Genomic DNA, 20,231 nt, shown 5'->3' on the forward strand with positions numbered 1-20,231 from the left:
TCAGACATGGTCTTGTGAGTTTGTCTTTGAGTGGTCTCTTAAGTTGTTTTAAAAGGTTTTTTTAGAACACACTAAACTATTTACATATTTAACAAATCCCTGGTAGTTTTTTGCATATAATATGTATCCAAGGCACAGAGCTTTTGGAGGAATTTTCAAAACTCAGGCTAACTAAGAGAGAAGAGTAGTGCCATAGCGTGACAGTGAATGTTGGAAGAATGCTTTGTAGTTATGCACCCTTTAGGTACACTTGTGTTTCAGAGCAAATGTAAATACTGGTTTCATGTTTAAAATTTGTCACCTTTACTTTGGATTTCAGGCTTCTTTACTTTTAATAGTTCCAAAATCTTTTTTAAAATGCAAATTTGTCACAACTGGAATCCTATGAGGATAGATCAATTTGAAATTGTAGGAATTTGATTTATAGATGAGGCAGTCAAAACAATTACATTATACAAAGCCAGCATGGTATACTATCATGCTTCCAATTTATGGCATTATTTAGAACTCTTCACCTAAAATGAGTAGCTAATTAAGTATTTCAGCAGCTCTACATTTTTCTAAAATGGTCTGATTTAACATTATGTTCATGTATCAAACTACAAGCGTGCAAGCTATATCCTAATCATTGTGCTGAATGCTATATAAAACATTGATGATGTAGTCTGCCTTCTGAGATCCAGTGATTTCAGGTGATATACAATAGAGAAAATGCCTGTGGAGGTCAGTGGCCATGCTTGGGCTCAGAAGTGTGCTGGCAGGTCTGCTCTCAAGTTCTGAGCAGTCAGTAGGGTTTTGGTGGGTCAGATCAGTGCATAGCATGTGAGTAACTTGAAAGTAATCTCACTTGCAAACTTCTTTTAGTAGGGGTGAGCAAAATAAACAGTAGCTGTAATGTAGGGCTTGAGTTGTTTTATGTGAAGTCTAGAAAACGAGTCTATGAAGTAATTTTGCCTAAAGGACAAAGCAAGATGATCCAGAGAGCATGCTGTAAAACTCTGTTCTTTCCCACATCAATTTCATGAATCATTCTACTCTGCTTTCCAAATGAAATGCAGGAAAAAGTGTTCCATGATCTAGGTGTATGGGGAGAGAAGTACAGGGAGGAGTCAAAGATTGTAGGCGCTGTGATGAGTGAAGACAAACATGGTAGCTGCCTTGATCTGAGCTGTGTCAAAGGGAAATACACAGTCACATGCTTTCAGCTCGCTAAGGCCTGTATTGGGATCTTTAAATTATATGGAATGACGTACACAAGAGCAAGAAATCAGATATGCATCTTCTTAAGAATCATAATTTTTTGTCATGATTTGTGTTCTAATCTTTAGAAGGCTAAGGAAGCTGACTTAAAAAGAAAAAAGAAAAAGAAAGTAACCCAATACTGATACTATATTTTATATTTCTGTATGTCTGGCTTTCCTGAGTTGCATCATCGCTATATTTAAATTTGCTTAATATTTTTTGTTGATGAAAATAAGTAGCATAAGTTGCATAAGTAGCCCATTTCTTTGCAGATATGAACACTTTTAAGTGTTGTCGTTTTTTCTAACTGTTAAGTTTTCCCTTTTGTGGGTTTTTTTTTTTTTCTCCTTTGTCTGATGTTACTTGCTTTGATGTGATGGCATTCTTTTCAGCTTGGCATTTAGACAAAGGTTTTTGATGTTCTTGCCATTGTGTGTCATAGCTAGCTTTTAACATTTCACATCAAATTTAGCCTGACTTTTTTGTTGATTTTGTTCTGGTTTTCTACAGTGGACAGGCCAAAATCCCAGCAAATCAGAACTTCTGGTACCATAAGGCGAACTTCTTCTTTGGACACAATAACAGGACCTTACCTCACAGGACAGTGGCCACGTGATCCCCACGTACACTACCCTTCATGTATGAAAGATAAATCTACTCAGGTAAAAGCTGTAAAACAAGACAACAGAGATGTTTCGTATAATTGATGTCTTCCTGATAATACTTTTATCACATGATCTGGAATCTTAGCCCAATTTAATTCCAAAGAAATGTGGATTCACTTAATTTCATTATAAATATGAAGCCCTAAAAATAGGATACAGTAGTGTTTTTTTAATCAGTGTCAATTCAGTAACATAGTATGTGACAGATAATATTTTTATGCTTTTAGAAAACAGCTGTTAAAAATAGTTTTCTGTATGTGGGCAGATCTGTTGAGGCTAAATAAGCAGATTTCAATCTCAGCCTTGTATCTGGTTTATTTTGAAGCTGCTATATGCAAAATTGTGCTGAATGTTATTTAAAAAACAATTCCATAATAGTAGTGGCTGACAAACTAAAGATGTTACTAAATCGTGGTAATAAATCTGTGGGTCTCAAAAAGTGTATTTGTGTGTGTGTGGGGATGGAGAAAGAGAAAGGTTATTGTTAAGAAGAATTGATCAATTTGTCACTAGAGGGGAAATCAAGAAGCGGAAGCTGGGAGTGAGCATGCAATATGGTCTTGAGATGCTTCCTCTGCTGCTTAGTAGCAAGAAAGACAAATAAAAATGTTCTGTGGAAGAGTTGCCTCTTGAAGCCAGACATCAGAACAAGAGCCTTACCACCAGCTACAAAGGGAGGGCTACTGAGATTATTTATGGACTGATACGCTTGGATCCTTCTCAAGGCTGTATCCTTAGCAGGAATCTCTGGCAGGTAGGCTGCTGGGGCATTCATAGTGCTCCAGTGCTCTTTGAGCGTTGTTTCTTGCCTGATTCCTCCTCACACTGGAGCTTGTTACCTACAAAGATGATCACTCTCAAACAGGTAAAAAATACGTAATTCTAAAAAAAACCCAAATTATTAGCAAAGGAGTTGAATTTTTGGTTTTTCAGTAGTGTTATTAGGGTATGGAGTAAGTCGTCTGAGTTTGCGTTCTAAACTAAATTGGAAATTAGAATAAACTATCTATCTTTGGTTATATTTTCAATCTACAGGCCATGTAGGGATGGTTGTTAAATCAGTTTTCTATCTCTTTGCCATGATTCTGGTCCATGGTTATCATGGGTGTCCTGCAGAAAAAAATGATACTTCTGACATCCTACCTTTTGCTTATAACTCTCTTTTGCCATTAAGAATTGTTTTTAATGGAAGCTTACATTGCCACAATGCAAAATGTCAAGGATTTTTCTGTTATAACTTCACTCGTAGGTGTATAGATTTTGGTTACTTTCTACTGTCTTGCAACATACATACTTGTCACCTATTCTGCCACCATTTCTTAGAGCAAATGAAGCAGCTCTTCACATTGATTCTGGGTTTTTAGTGTTTTGTGTAATACTGATTTCTCAGGACAAGTTTGAATGTATAAATAATTTTCCGTATCTCTTTAAAATGTACTGTAACGCAACACATGAAGGCCTTGGATGGGGGAAGGATAAGTGTAGACTGCTTAGAAAAGAGAAAAGATCTGTCTGCATGTTCCAGAAATCCTATGTAATGAATTTGGGAACCTGATGATTGAAATTGTTCAAGGAAACTTAGAAACTGTGGTGGGACCCTTTAAAAAAAAAGTGTCTTTTTGTCGTACTCATTCATTTTGAAGCCAGCCAGCCAGTTTTAGCAAGAAAAGAAGCAGCAGCAGTCATCTTTATTATCATGAAAGATCTAACTTGAAAAGCTCTTAATCCTGAATTTAGTTCCAAGGTGCCTTCCTTTCACAATACTATGCCTTGAAAGTCTTTCTGTTTTGAAACCATAATTTCCTTTCAGGAGATTTTTGATAGCATGCTTTGTAGTAACTGTATTTCTTAACCCCTCTTTTAAAACATATATCCATATCAAACTTTGCAAGTACCCTTATGAATAGAAAGTTTAGAATATTTAAACATTCACAAACAAACCTTTTCACTAGTTACAGAAAAGAGAAACAAACTTGTTCTATAAATATTTGAGCTCCAAGCATTTGGCAGTAAAATTGCTTTCCTAGTGAGCTCAAGTAAGTGTTTAGGTTATTTGACCTGTTGGCTGCCACCCTTTGCCTCATTCAGAAACAGGAAGGGGGGGCGGGGAAAAAAAAGTTTTACCTTTTCAGTATAGTCAACTGTAACAGAGAGGAAAGGCAGTACTGTTGTCATTACAAACTGAAGTATTATTTCAAAGGGATAAGGGCAGGGAAGTTTCATGGTTTGGATTTGTGTATCTTCTATCAGAATGATATTAGCTGTCTTTTTATTCAAATTATGCAAAAATCAAGCGTTTAGCAGTGTTTGAGGTGAAAAACATGTGTCTTGACTACTCGGGACTATATAAATAAGTAAAATGTAACAAACATAGTGATTGGCACAGTGAATTCCAGTTTTTCTTAAATAAAATGTTCACTAGGGAGGCTTGTAGATGATCATAAAATTTTGACTTGAGTTATGCTTTGGTTGTGTGGGGCTTTTTTATTGTTTGAGCTCTGTGTAGTTTGAAGTATATCTGATTTCAAGAACTAAGAATGAGTTCCAAGTCATTGATAGGATGCATGCATGGCAAATTAAGTTAAATTAAATTAAAGTCTTGCTCTTCACCGGAGTATGAGCACAAGTACTGCTACTACATGTTTGTTGGCCAAGTAACAGTTTAGCTTGTGAGAGTTCATATAGTTTACAGTAGCTAAAAATACTAACACTTGGTAGTTTAGCAGAGTGGATGATGGTAACAAACAAAATAAATAAAATCAAGATAATGAAAATCAATAAACCATTTTTTTTATATGAGCGTGTTTCCTTGGAGAATAAATTATCCCTTGTTTTACTTCTAAACTCCTGAACAATACTGTCAGTATAACTTACATTGTAGGTGGAATAATTGCTTCTCTTTCAGGGTTATTTTTGTCCCTAATTAAACATTAATTTAAAATCCAAATTTTGTGCAGTTTCGTGAAGGTGGTGATTATGGATGTTCCAAGTTTCTTAGAATTCTTGTATTTTTTTTAAAAAAAGTCAGATTCTGGTCTTCACCAGGATCACATGAACCCTTAATGAATTTTATTCCAAGTCTTTGTTTTCCCACTTAAGTTCTTTGAACCTGTATAATGCTCAGGAATAAAATGTTTCTTCTTTCTCTAATATTAATCCGGGATTTTAAAAAAAGAATTCAATAATATCCTATTATTTAAATAGAGGAAATTGAATTTTGTTTGGTTTAGTTTCTGTTGCATCTTGGAGAATAGTAACTATAGTTCCTATTTCTGTGTCCCTCTTACCCATCTCAAATGTTTTGACTGAAAACACTGAAGAGAAGTGAGGTTGTTATATTTGCTCTTGGAAAAATATACTATGACACTATGCATTGTGACATTTATACAATTCCAGATTTATCAGAATTCTGCATGTGTTTATGTTCGTGTGTGTGTGTATGTGTGCATATGCATACAACTAACTAATCTTTAAGGAACAGCAAGTTTTAGATAATCAAAGGTACACCATTTTATTTAGTAGTTTTAAGTATTTCAGAATCTTCAGAAACATTTTGATAATTGTCATAGTTTAATAATATAATTATTTGGCAGTAGCTGAATAATTTAAAAGATTTTTATAAAATTAAAAAGGAGAGATTAGGGATAAACATATGATGTTGACGTCATAACAAAGATGTGGCCAGTCAAGGTTCGTCTGTGTAATTTTTCTTGATCTAAATAATACAAAGAAAAGAACAAATGACCAAGTAGAATATGATGCAGTGATTTCCCTCCCTGCCAGTTGATGATTTAAACTGGATTCCGATATGTTTGGATATGCATTTTCCATTGTATATGGCAATGATGTATTATTACACAAATGGAAATGAACAAAGTTCATTTTTACTACTCTCTAATCTAAAGAATAATGTAGAGTTTTTAAACTGGAATGCTTGACTAAAATATGTTTTTGTTCTTGTGTGTGGGTCAAGGCTTTAATGTAGTTACCTCTCATTAGTCACCTGAGTAATACTTTTTTTTCTTTTGGGTAGAAATTCTGTTGCTTGAAGATTAACATCATAAACCAGGAGGCTCAATAATATGAAGCTTTTTCATCGGTGTATTAATTAACATTGCTTTCATGGGATACTTTAGTGATGTACTTTGGGTGGAAGGGACAAGGAGGAAGAGACATGTCATATAACTACGAATTTATCATTCTAAATTTTCTTAACCTGTCTGATGTTTAAGAGGAATCATCACCTATAGTCAAATTAACTTTTAACTCCTTAGGCCATTTCTTTCTGTAAAATTTCTAGTGGGCCTTTGAATCCTTTAGAAACATATGAAGACTCATCAGACTTTACCTTCTAGTGCTGTTGTTGCATTTCTTTTGAAAGATCTTTTTGTAAATTCTTCAAAAACATTGCTTCCCCTGTAAAACCTAGACTTATGTTCTTAATCTTTGCACCCATCCCCCAATGTAGTTAATCTGGAATGCAGGCTAGATATAGTAATTAGAGCGAAGGGCTGGCAATAAAATGTGAGATATTTAGAGTAATTCAGTCTTAATTTAGGTTTAGGTAGGTTGGTACTCCATGCAGTCATTCTAATCTAAATGAAGTGGAAAGAATGTAGGTGTATATCCCTGACATGGGTGGAAAAGCAAGGCAGAATTACCAAACGTGTTGGAAGAAATGCTAATCTCTACAAGGTTGGGTGAATTAGAACAATGGTAATTGTGATTTACATTAAGACTGAGGAGAGCAACCAGATGTGGTGTTCTCAGCATGTCCTATCCCATGCACATGCATTGTGTCAGCTGAAACTGGGGCCATGAACCTTCACATTTCGAAATACCAGTGATCCTCCTCTTGAAGCTGCAGCATGCATTACTTAATGTTTTTGATGTTCTCCTCCTAATATGTTTTACATCTTAGTGTCTGAATATAGACTTGCAGGAATAATCCTTCAGTTCATGAAGTTCTGTTCATACTAAGTGGTGCTGTAAATTTGTTTCAGCTCTGAAATATTACCAGTTTCACAGATAGTGCCTATGACCTTTCTTACTGTGTTTCTGACTTGAGGTGCAGCAACTCTGGTTTCATTTATTGTGATTCAGAAATTTTTCTTCAAATACAGTTTTGAGTTACTTTTTTACTTTCACTATTTTTTTGATATGTTTAACACATGGGAAGTACACTTGCTGCTTGAAATTAAGGCCTCGATGGATAAGCCTGTTTTGTAGAAGTTGTAAATAAAGATGGGAAAACAATTTTCATGAAATGTGGCATATCAAGGGTGGTGTACACCCTTATCTTACTTGTGATATAGAATACAATATTCAAGTGAGATATGAGGTGCTCATACATGAGCTAAACTTATAAAAGCAGAATTTCTGTTTGAATGTAACAAGTGTGGGGCTCTTCTTGTTTGGTTTTTTTTTTTTTTAAAAGGTTTTGCTTGAATATAAGGATTTTGGGTTACAAACCCAAAACTTATCTGCATATAATGTGGGTTACAATATATTGTAAACAGCAATTTCTAGAGTTTGAAGAAGACTAGCTTGCTATAATATTCTAGTAACTGCTTACGTTGTGTTGTTATTAACCTTTTCTCTTTTTCCTTCTGAAATGGCACATTAATATAACATGGCCTGAGTTCAGTTCTGTGCTAGGAACATCATACAGTATTTGTAAATAAAATTGAAGGATACAAATAGTCTGCCCCCTGTATACTGATACTTGTATGTGTATTTTGAAAGCTTGTGACTTGACTCAATTTACCAGAGATTGAAAGCAACTGTGTAATCTTTGTCTCAAGGGAGATAGTATTTGAGTGGAAGAGAGTGTCAAAGCATATTTGAGAAAGTACAAAATTTAGTATTAAGTGAATGGATGTTTTATATTTGTTACTTTTGGTTTCTGATTAAATCAACTGCAAGATAAGGATTTCTGCCTCTCTCTACTAACAGTCACCAGTGTTGTTGATGAAGTTCTTCAGGGTGTTGCTATTAGTTTGTTTTTTGCCCTTTCTGTCTGGATCAATATCTGTGCTTATTAAATATAGGCAAGCTCTTGTTTTCTACATATTTTTTTTTTGTTGTGTGTGGTTTTTTTTAACAGTTTACTTCTCTTTGTTGAGAAACTGACTTAGGCTTTTTAGACACTCTTTTCCTGTTTGTTTATTAAGCTGTAGTTGAAAGGCTATGAGCTTGTAGTGATCCCTGGTACAACCCTCCTGCATTACAGGTGATTACTTAAGCACCTGAAATGCCTGTTTCTACTTGGTCCTGGAGTTGTTCTCCAAACTATGGAGCAGTGCTGTATTCAGAAAACACTCTTTGAAAGGCAAATTTTCAAAGAATTCTCTTTGCATTGAAGGTTTTTATGAGGGTACGGTTCCAGCTGTACTTGAGATATAGTAAAATACTGTAAGAAAAGAGCAATTTAAATTGGAAAGTAAATTGTAATAGATTGTGAAAGCCCATGATTTTGAAAAGGGAGCAAATTTTCCCCCCATTTTCTCTAGTTCTTTAGAAATCTGCAAGCCGCTTTAGTGGTTAAAAAAAATTTAAAAGCAATGCAATGTCTTTCACACAAACTTCAGGGAGGTGGTAAGTACCCAGTCTGGAAGAACAAATAATTATTTAGAACATGGCTCTGCTAAAGTGTATAGCGAGCGAATGCACACACAGGTAGCACGTGTGTGGTAGAGGCTCTGCTGTGGGTGATGAGAGTCATGGGTTGCCTGGCTGAGGGACTTCCATGTTTTCCTCATAGTTTTAAATAGCTGTTTTACTCTTCACTCTTGATATTTATTTTTTTTTTCATAACCACATTATCTTCTGGCTTCTTCCCCAGACCTACACAAAGAGACTCACACAGTAAATACACAGAACCCTAACTTTTATAAAGACTTGCTTTTTCTTTCTTGGGAACTTGCAGCAAAAACTTTGTTACTGTTTTTTTTTCATTTTGCTTTCTAATTGTCCACACAGCTTGCTGGGCATTTGGTGGAAGTATTCCTGGTGGTGTAAAAATAACTGAGAAAAAACCCCACCAAAAACATGGAAAGTGCAGGGCTGGCAGAAAACATGTGGGATACATAGGCATGTGCACACAAAGTGACTTAGCACATTAGATATTACTACTTAACGAGTTACTTGCTGGGCTGTAGGTCATGTAGTACTATGGCAGCACAGTGATTATGAAGGTACAGCCTGTGCTCTGAAACTGCAGTTTAGTGCTTAATGGTACCAGGCCGCCCTGGCATGTTTGGCTTGAGTGGCCTGGCCCCAGAGGGCTACTTCCACCTCCCTTCTCAGGACAGTGAGGGTAAGGAGCTGCAGATGTTTTTGTGGTGTTCTCCAAGGCAATGCCCAGCCTCCTTTCTGAGCAGAACAGGGTCCACTATGTCTGTGCGTACTACAGAAGTTTCTAGACCCTAGAGAGGAAGCAAGAGTAAGGAAGGCTGTGGAGGAACAGGGTTTCCATGCATGAGAAGGAAGTCCTGCAGGGAGGTGGATCCCAGATCCTACCTGTCCTGCTGGGCTGGGATCCCATCTCCCTTGGAGAAGTATCAGTAGTGGTCCCCTCCCTGAAGGACCTCACTGCCAAATGCTCATCGTTTTCAGTGGTATGGTTTACTTGTTGTGGCCTGATTTTGAAAGATTCAGCTAATACTAGTAGGAATTGTTGAAAAAAACCCTTTTTTCTTTTCACAAATTTATATATGTGTCTGTAGCCCTGAGTTTTATATGGTTCATACCCCAAACTCTCCCTGGATTTGTCCCTGTTGCTCCTCTGGCAGTCAGTGACTCTTGTTTAGAAATGCTGGTGGATGCACTCAATTCTCCTAATAGTCTTGTGGTGAATAAGCACAGGAGTTGGGAGATCTGGCTTCCAGACCCTTTTCAGTCTTCGGGTTTTAACTTTATAGCTTCTACATTCAAGGATAGTCCCCAAACTTCTGGGCTTGCAGACAAGGCTGGAAAACACCTCCCCTTTTTTTTTTTTCTGCTCATGTAGGTCGTTGCCAAAAATAATAAAAGGTATATCAAACTCTGTATCAAGTTGGAGTTGGCGGGAAGGAACTGATTATATGGCCCAGTGATTAAGGAAGACAGGTGGGAGAAGTGAATCCTGGCTTTTGGTCCCTTGAGTTTGTTTGCATATTTTTTTTTATCTTGTGGTTTTCTAAACTGTCGACTGAGTGAAAACTAGAAATGGATTCCAAAGCACAGATGGGAGTAGCCAGGTAAGGTTTTTCAGTGATTGTCAGGCCTCTGATTCTTTCTTCAGTAGTGTGCATTGTCCTCATCCTTTGTAAATGCAAGCTTACAAAGCCTTAGTTTTCTATATTTTTTTTTTATTTATTGGGACTATTACTACTGCATACCAGATTTTGAAGTTTTATGCTTCATGTGTAATGCCTGAATGCTGAAGCTGCAGAAAGAGTAAAGCAATAATCTGTGCCGAAAGTTTTTCTTACCTGGAGAATTCAGTACAGTATATTTTCTTTATTTTCCCTCTAGACACCTAGCTGTTGGGCTGAAGAAGGAGCAGAAAAGAGATCACATCAGCGCTCAGCATCATGGGGAAGTGCTGATCAACTAAAAGAGGTGAGAAGTTTTGCACAGTGGAGCCTTTCAAGTTTTGATATGCCCAAGACATTTTTAAATCCCTATCTGGAGTCCAGGAAACTGCACCCTTTCCCTTCCCTCTGTTGCTTTTGAAACAGGTTTTATCTCCAACGTAAGAGCTGTTTCAAGAGTGGTTGTTATTTCATGCTTGTTGGATTTCCTCCCTGCCTAGTACATAGTGTTGGCTGTGAAGGAGTGGCCAGAGTGAGTGCTGAGGAACCAGTTTGTTGTTGCTTACTAATTTTTCTGTTCAGAGTTACCTTAGCTAGCTTTCTGTTCTTGAATGCTGCTCTTCTGAAAGAGGCAAAGTGTAAATTGGTATATTAGCATATTCTTAGAAATTTCGTTCAAGTTTTAGGGTGGAGATAGAGAGGATGTCACTTTCACAAATGAAAAAGGAGGGTAAATGTTGATACAGTAATGGTATGATTAATTGAAATGGTCTTTAATCATATGTATTTTGCTGTAAACTACAACTGCAACTAGAAAGGACACATCGAAAGTGAAGTGGATTTGCATCATGAGAAAGTAGATACAGTAGAATGGTCTCCAGCTCAGATGAAATGACAGTATTTCAGTTTTTGTCTCAGTAAACTCCATTCTGTCCAGAGTTCACGTGACCCTAACTCTGTCCAGTACTCAATAAGTGGCCTGCAATCAGTCTCATGCCCCTGTCAGGAGGGGTGCAGCCTCTCTTCGAGAGCTACACCTTTCTTTTTAAGAAATGAATTTTGCAGCTTGTTTTCAAGGGGTGGGAGTTTTCCCTGATAACTCTGGGCTTTTTGCATCCTCTCTCCTGGCTCCTTTTGAAATAGAACATTCAAAAATGAGAAGAAATGTAGAGGCTATCTGAGGAGATGATGTTACTGGCAATATATAGTCCCCTTTTGGACAGCCATTGATAGGAAGAATAGTTGTCTAAAGGAGTGATGCAAATTTTAATTACTTGAATTTTAAAATCAGATTTAACAAATATGGAATAATCTTGCATTCCAGTGGTGGCAATAGCCTCATTTTTAAAGATGAGGACCGGGGCCAAAGAGAGGTCAATCCAAGGAGGGTTGTCCCCATCTCATTGAGTACCTGTTATGAAACCCATCATAGCTGATTTATTAGTACATAGGCCTTCAGTTGCCTGGGTGACTTCATCTGCAGCTGTGAGGAAGCACTCAGAATCACAGATTGAGAGCCCAGAAATTAGCGCAGAGAAGGAGTTTTGAGTCTGAAAAGTTTTGGTTTAAACGTTACCTACCAGCACAAAGGAATTGCAGCAGGGGCAGGAATAACATCTGTATTTCCAGGATAATGCTTGCCTGCTTTTACGAGAGACCATCCTTCATCTTCTGGCGGTTCCCTATCAAGTTCTGCAACAAGTAGCTTTTCTTCACCACAGGGCTGTGACTGTCGGTGATAGTGAAACCTTCAGCATGTAAGCAAGTCTCTGCCAGTTGATAAGTGATCCATTGTGCTAGCTTGACATCCTCTTTATGGACTGACCACAAGAGAGATAAGAAGCATGTGGACAATGGGTTTCATGGTTCCTTTTCAGTAGAACATAGTAATGGAAAAAAATGGGATTGTAGAAGGGAATTGTTTCTATTCAAATTCTGCAATGGTTGTTCACCCCAAAACCTGCCCTTGTCTTGTCCAGCTTATAGTTCTTCCCCTTCCTCTGTTTTCCTTTCTCCATCTTCTCAAGTCAGTTTTCTTGCCTTTCCTAGTTACCTGGGTTCATAGTCCCAGTGTCATTCTGCATGCATTATCCAGCCAATTCTTGTCTATCTTCCCTTCCTTGCGCTCTTACTCCATTACCTTCCAGCTCCTTGTCTGTTCTGTCTCTCCATTGTTGGACTTATTTTTTATCCCTTTCTTTTTCCTTTCCCTCACCTTTAAGTCCTGGTTCCAGGTTCTCTGTCTGGCTAGTTAATGCCTGTGTGGTGGGTGTTAAGAGTTTTTTTCAATACCAGCAGTATCTGTGCACTCAGTTTCTTTGTGCCACAGTAATCTGCGGTTTCTGGAAGGAGAAATTCTCTGAGGCAGTTCTGTTCAAACTGCAAAGTCCACTAGAGACAGAATGACTAGCAAATGTAACTGCCAGTTCCAAACATCTTCCTTGAATGTGTGCAAACTGAAATTTTTGCTAAAGCTTTGCAAAATGTGAAGATTTTTCCAAGGGAATAGAGGCACATTATCAGCATAAGGGACCGCAGACAAATGTTTGGGTTTTTCCTCCCAAACCATTGGGCAACAGAGCTTCCAAGCTAAAAAGCTATGATAATGTGCTTTAGCACATAAAATGGTAAAATGATTTCCACCCCCTTTCATTTTAATCTTACTCTTAAAAAAACTCTGATGGGAAGGGGATAGGAGAACTGAATGTTGCATGGTAGACTTCAGAGGAAATTTGACAAAGCTATAGGCAGCTGAAAGCAAGAGCTTAAGTAATGGAAATAAAAGTATCACCTCTCCTGGGCAACTGCATTTGTTATGAGCAACATAAGTAACAGTAGTTCTGCTCAGCATTTTGAATTGTTTCCCATAGCATTTGAAAGTAAACAAGTAGACAGCTGTTTACAGTTTCCTTGGCTTGTCTTAGCAGTTTGGATTCATGTTTTTTTGTTCCAACAATTAATGGAATGATTTCTAGCATGTATTTTTTTATTATGTTGATACTGTAAATTAGCCAAATACTCGCATGCGTAGTTTTAATTGGTTTTGATAAAAGAAGATTGAATGTGCTTTTAAGTTTAAAAAAAAATGTTTTTTCCTTGGTTAGTTTCAAAACTATTATAATTAAATGCATTTATTTAACACAACCGGGAACTCTTTAAAAAAGATTTATATTTAAAAACACTAAAAATAAGCGTATAGACTTAAGATCCCAAGCAAACACATGAATTCTGTATTACTGCATAAAAAAAATTTTCACTTTGGGTAGTTGAAAATTATTTTGCCCTTGAATTGGAATAGGTGGGTGTCATGATTCACTGTGTAGCAGTGAAATAGGCAATGCTTGCTTTCTTGTAGTGGGTCTATTAAAAAATTAAAAACTCTCCAGCTCTTGGTATGAACTTGTAATCACCTCCTAACAAAATTTACTTTTTTTTTTTTTTTATTCTGAAGGGCTCTACTGCTTGTTTTTAGAAAATCTTGAATATAACTTGTAAGATAATGTTAGACTTCTTTAACATTATTTTGATACTTGTCTTGACTGGGTGATAAAGATTGCTATCAGTCTTTGTACTGGACACAAACCGAGTAGTGGTTTGAACCACTGGTATTTTTTCCCCTTTCAACCTGAATAGTTAGTTTGAAATTCTGTTGAATAGGGACAATTTTAGTTGTAGCTTACCCTGAACTGGAATTTAACCAGAACTGGAAAAACCCAGGATTTAAAACAAATAGTTCTCAGTTTGTGTAGGTTTTCAAAGACATGAGTATTTCAGACAGCTGATTTTTCACTTCCCTTAAGCGCCTCTGTATGCTGTATCTGTTACACTGACACCAGCAAACCCCCATTGGAAGGTCCCTTTTGCTCTAACAGAGTACTTGAAAAGGACTTTGGAATAAAAGAGAATGGAATATGAGAGCTTGCACTTTTTCTGTGCTTTCATATACCAATTGAAAGATTGTATTCAAAGGTTTAGGGTGAATTTCTAATGCTTGTTTTGCTCTTTGACCTACTGGTTGACTTGTTTATTAACAAATGGTTCATGAATGAGTTAGAGCTTGCTCTCATTAATAAGGAGTTTGTGGCTTGTTCAGCAATAGGAAGCTACCATGTTGTGTAGCCTGATATGTAGAAATACAACCTATTGACTGGTAAATATTAATGAGCATTTGAACAGGCATGGTGAGACGTGACATGTTCCTTCATAATAGTAGTCTGCATCTAGGTCTCTTCAAATGAAAAATTGTCAGGATACTGAGATTATTCCAGTGTTGTAAAGAACTGACCTAATTTGCATATTTCTCAGGTTTGTGCCATTAGTTATATTAGACTGCATGTGTATTACAAGTGGTATAGACAAGATTCATATTTATTTCAAGTACATGTTTAGCTGTAAAAATACTCTGCAAGCAAAAATTACATTTATAGGTTTTTTTCCTAATTTCTTCTTCGTCCAGTAGTCTTTGATGGTCGTCTTATAGTTGGCTGTATGACAGTAAACCGTCAAGGCTGAACTGCAAGTTTGTGTGGTGAATGACCTGACATAGGTTTATTACTGTTATGATGCACTGCTCTTTGTGTTTTCTTGGGTTTTTTGTTGGTGTTTTTTTTAATAAATAACTTTACGTGAAGAAAAGAGTCTTTCTAATACATCAACAGTGTTGCAGGGAACAATCCCTGGAAGAGGAAAGGCTGAAAACTTTCTTAATTTTTTGAAAAGTTTTTTGTTTTGAAATGTACAGAGATGTGTGCTTTTTGTTCCCCCCTGCCATACAGTCACATTAGAGTACTTCCCAAATGTGACTTAAAAGATATACTTTGAAATTTACTACCATATATGTTTACACCTTGTAAAGTAGAAAAATAGTTTTAAATAACTGTATCTGAACATTGAAAGTAGGGTTCAAATTGTATTTATTCCTTGAGGTATTCCTTGATTATTTTTTTTTTTAAATTTATTTTCAGCTGTATCCTCTAGGAAAATACCTGTATTGCATAAGAAGAACTTTCTGCCCATCTTCAAGCTAGGTAGAGACGGGGAGCGTTTGAATTGGTATACTAAAATTGTCACGTTTTATGGGTCTAAGTACACATATGTGCAAGGCTAAGGCTTTAATGTCTTCAAAACTGGATGCTTTAAAGGATACACATTAGATCTTTTTGTGATGATTTACATGTGTTCCTTAATATGATTGTGTATGCCCTAGTCACCTTCATGCTCAGCACTTGGGCATATGAGGGAAACGGTGTCCCGAACCCTTTATGTGCTTAGTTGCCCTGTTAAAATGGGAGTGTTTTGTGCCTGCACTTTTTTTTTCCCCAGCATGGCACATTTTTTCTTTTCAGCCTCATCTTCCTGACTGAAATATCTGTATGGAGTTCAGTGTCAGAGTGTATATACACCAATGTAATGGCTGGATCATCAAGTACATGTTTTCCTGATGTCAGTCACTTGGCATCCTTTTCTTTGCATGGCAAATCCCTAGCTCATTAGTTGCATCAGTCAAGTGCCCAAGAGACAGGATCTGCTGCTGCTTTGAGATACTTGGTAAAACAGGTGCCACAAATTAGATCTGTTTTCCTAGGTTTAGTGTACCTCATACCTGTCTGCAGCTCATTTGAGTTATGTTTGATGCTCTGGTTGTGCTTCTCTGCTGCTTAGGAAGAAGGTGAAGATAAACTTCTAGGAAGCTAACACAGTTACCTCTTCCTGTTAGTAGTAGTGGCTTTATTGAGTTCAGAATGGAAAATAATTGGCAATAAAAAGATGATCTTGTAGAAGAACAAAAGCTGTTGAGATTTCAGGATTAGCTTTAACAAGTGGCAGATTCACTGTGGACTCCCCTTGGTGAAGAGATGGAGCATCATTTAGTTTGGAGGATTCTTCTGTCCTTGTGCTCGGTGCCACTGCCTGCATAGTGTGGCTGCTCTGAAGCTGGGTTGTCTGTGCTGGCAAGCCTCTGTCTCCTGTGTCTGAGGGATGAATAAGAAATGGCAGAGTCCTTTTTATGTGCCCATCCTTACTTTCTCATTTTGTTTTGTCTGATGGTAACTACCACATCATGGAAAGCTAAGGTCCTTCAGATTCAGGACAGATGATCAGAGAAGGCGTATATATTTCTTCACTAAGTTGCATGTTTGGCTTAAGTGATCATATTGGCTCCAGATATACAGTCCGATTCTTCAACAAGTTTTCATCTTTCTCTTTTTCCCCAGTGACCCAACAAGCCTTTTCTTTCTGTTACTGTCAAGAACCTACTGACTGCCAAAATATACGTGGTCTTGAGGTGGCTGAGAGTACCTCAGATTCCACAGGTCCATGATTCCTTTCAGGGTATCAGAGCTTCAAGGTTTCAATCAGTCTAGAGACATACCAGCCTATCACCACTCCCAATTAATTCTTTCACTTCACTCTCCCATTTAATTCTTTCACTGTCCAAATTTTACAGTGAGAGGCTATGTTCTCAAAGATTTGCAAGCTGTTTGCAACAGAATTCAGTCAGCCAGATCTCTGAGGTGGAATTGTATAGATCTTTTTTTTTTATAGTATGCTCCTGAGGGAAGCTCAAAAAGCCAGATTTCATTTAAATTAAAAAAAATAGGGTATTTAACTTTTTAACTAGGAGGAAGTGCACAGCATCAAGGAGAAGCAGCAGAAATGAAAGATTGATATACAGCACTCTCCCTGCTTTCTGATTGTTCTTGTAGCCAACCATCTCAGTCTACAGCTGTCGTCTGATCTGGGCATTGTTCTTCTCTTCTGTTTTTAAGTTTTTAAAGGGGAAGATGATTTATTTCCCGGTTCTGATGTAAGACATAAATCTTTGTAGATGTCTGTATACTTACTGGACTGGTTACCTGCTTGCTTTTTCATCTCTCTGTGGAGCTAGGTTTCCTAATTGCCATTACTCCTGCAGGGAAAATTGAGAAGTTATGGACAATTTTTTTTTTTTTTGTGGAGATGAAGTATCTCTTCAGACTCCTTTAAAGTTTCTTCCAACATGGTGCCTGAGTTGCACTTTTCATCAAGAGGTTAGTCTCCCAGTTCTCTAAATCTAGCTCGTCTGTGTTAGAAACCCAGTCGTATTAGGGCTCTGTCTGTCTTGATGTATTCTACACACAGACCCTTTTGGAAGTCTGAACTGTTCGTCTGTTGTTGAAAGATGAAAGTATTCAGCCGTTTCTGAATAGCACTTTTTTGAATATGGGTAACGAGCTGTGGCAAGACTTGATATGAAGCCTTAAAGGTGGATCCTTCTTTTATGAGTGATACCAGAAACATCACAAAGAAAAGTCCACAGCCTGGAGCAAAGTTCGATCCAAACCTCTTCACCAAGCACTGTCATCTCTGACACTGTGAAGAGTGATGTGAAGTGATTCTTTACCTCAGAGTTGCTTCGCAAGAGCACTAGTGATATATTTAACTACTTGGAGTTAACCACAGAGTGCGTGTACTTGTAAGCTGTCAATCAGAAAGAGAGGTTACTTTCCAGTTGATGAAGTTCTTTGAAATATGAATTCCATATGCATTCACTTCTTCATACTTGCCCTTCAGGTTTTTTAGAAATTTTATCTCTAGCTGAGTTAAAAATGAAATGGAGCCATGCATGCTTTGCCTTATATGTCAGTGTGCTGAGCATGAGGAAGAACGGGACTTGAGCCCAAAGGTAAAATATTATCCAGTCTTAAGGAAGCATCTGTACCTGTTGTGTGAATTTGCACATAGTCTAAACTTCTGAGACACTGCTTATAGAGGTAAATACTCTTTCATGTAGAAATTATCCAGGAGGAATAAATAAGTGGAGGAATCCCCAAATGAAATTCTTTGGTTTCTGTTAAGGAGCAGGTCAAATGGATAATGGCTTTAGTTGCATTTGACCTTTAAAATATGTAACTTTTGATGAGACATCTTTGCAGCAGACAGCAGAAAAGATAATTCCATCTGTCTGAAGGAATCTGTGGTAATTTATCCTGCAGGGAAATGCTATTAAATATATTAAATAAGTTCTCCAAGATGAACAATGCATATTGATTGCCAGTTGTTTGTGAAGGCTCTTTGCTTTTATGATGAAATATCACTGGAAAACTTTGGTTCTGCTTAAGATCAAGTAAATTAAACTGTGGCGTTCATAGTCCCCAGTTTAAACCAGTTACAGGCCAGAAATTTCTATGAATTGTCATTCTTACTACTATTTCTTCCATCAGTTATTACAGTGCTTGTTTGTAAATGAGGAAATTCAGTAAATAAATTAAGCCTGCTGTCATATTCAGGTTGGTGAATAGGGCAGGTACCTTGCAGGAAGTATCTAATAAGCAGAAAGAAGCTTTAATGCTCATGCTTCAAGGGAACGCAATCCCATATGCTTGTAAAATCCTCCAAAAAGGACTTAAAATGTCTGTGATTCACTTTACACATGAAGATTTGAGCAGTTAGCCATTCGATAACTCATTTATCACTTCACCTGAACTTCTTTCCAGCAGATTGCCAAACTGAGGCAGCAGCTTCAGCGCAGTAAGCAGAGTAGTCGTCACAATAAAGAGAAAGAACGTCAGTCACCTCTCCATGGCAACCATATAGCAATCAGTCAGACTCAGGTAAGTAGATAGTTGCTTATATTAACAGCCTCCTACCTTATCAGGGTTGGATGAATAGCCTGCTGTTTCCTCCTCTCTTTCTTCTTTTTGTTTTCTGATGTGGTACGCCGAAATGCTTAACAACCTGATACCATTGCATCTGCACTGAAATTTATCTGATAGTTGTCACATAATAAAATAAAGAAGGGTTGCAGCAGGATAGCAACTGAAATATATTAAGATGCTGTAAAAATTCTGAGCATGGCCAGATAAGACTGTGTTTCCAGGAATACGTACTTGCTTCCAAGACTAATTTTTGTGGTACACTCTCAAAAGTCTCTGTTCTCCTGGAAGGTATTTGCTTATTGGTTTTGCAACCCAATTTCATCTGAGCTGGTTAAAAAAAAATAAAAATAGCAAATAAAGAAAAGGTACCAAGGGTAAGCAGTCTGGATTGGCAGCCCGACAATTGATCAGTCTTTGAGCAGCAAGCAGAACACTAACTGGCTTTTTATGAACAGACTTGTAATTCACCTTACCATGTATTCATCAGTAAAAGACAGCAATGCTGCATCACCAGAGATTTGAGGGAAAATCACATTTCCTTGTCCCATTTTAAGAATCTTTCTGATACTTTGCTTATTGGTCAATTCTTGGCCAGAGAGGCAATTTCCACATGACATCAAGGAAAACAATATTGTGGTGTTTACTTTCTAAAAAGAAAGTGATAATTCACCTTGAAACTCAACTGAAATCAAGATGATGTTTGCCACAGTACCCCATCCCTGGTGACTGGTCACTAGAGAAACTGTAACGCTACCGGATAAAAGTCTTTTTCTTCATGGTTTTGTCTAGGACATATCTCTTGGTTGTTATGGTAGTCCAAAATCATTTCAATATAGGATTCTTGCATGAGAGTTTGTGGTAGCAGTGGCTATGTTACAGTACAGTTGTTACAGTATATTTTGACAGTTTCAACATATTAAATGGAAAAATTGCTATCATCACCAGCCTGTTCTCATTCCAGACACTGTGACTTACTGTAAAACCTCAATCAGACATAATCTTTAGGGTGCAAAATACTATGTCCAGGTTATGTTGACGACCATTCTCGCGTTCTATAGCAACAGGCATTGTGATGACAGGACTTCTCTCCAGCCATCAGTCTATGGATTTGATATCCTCCTCTCTGAGAGGGGTTAACCTCAGGTTCCTAGTTAGACAGCTTCTGTTTTCTGTTGTCTTATTAATAACCTATTTTTCCAAGTGATGTGTGAGTTTAGGCAAATTTTAATATAGCAGATTATTTTAACACTAGACTGGCTAGGACAGTTTTTGTTTTCGGGTCATTTTCCTGTTTCACGAAGTTATAAAAATTTTTCTGCGTTCTGAATATATCTATATTTCTCCTATTATAAAGATGCTGATACATCTGAAGAATAGCTTTGGACAAA

At 37.2% G+C, this 20,231-nt stretch overlaps 1 protein-coding gene across 4 annotated transcripts in view; it reads left to right on the plus strand.

Moving 5' to 3' along the window:
* GLCCI1 (glucocorticoid induced 1) overlaps positions 1 to 20,231 on the plus strand; it is a 59,326-nt gene that overhangs the window by 20,276 nt on the left and 18,819 nt on the right. For 2 of the 4 annotated variants that reach the window (XM_074836392.1, XM_074836381.1), the window contains exons 2-4: positions 1,753 to 1,904; positions 10,425 to 10,511; positions 18,682 to 18,798. In XM_074836392.1, coding sequence (XP_074692493.1) covers positions 1,753 to 1,904; positions 10,425 to 10,511; positions 18,682 to 18,798 — 356 coding nt within the window. The remainder of the gene's footprint in view (positions 1 to 1,752; positions 1,905 to 10,424; positions 10,512 to 18,681; positions 18,799 to 20,231) is intronic. The other 2 variants (XM_074836403.1, XM_074836385.1) reach the window with 1 other exon arrangement.

This window comes from Strix aluco, chromosome 1, assembly GCF_031877795.1.
Source record: "Strix aluco isolate bStrAlu1 chromosome 1, bStrAlu1.hap1, whole genome shotgun sequence".
Lineage (NCBI taxonomy): Eukaryota > Metazoa > Chordata > Aves > Strigiformes > Strigidae > Strix > Strix aluco.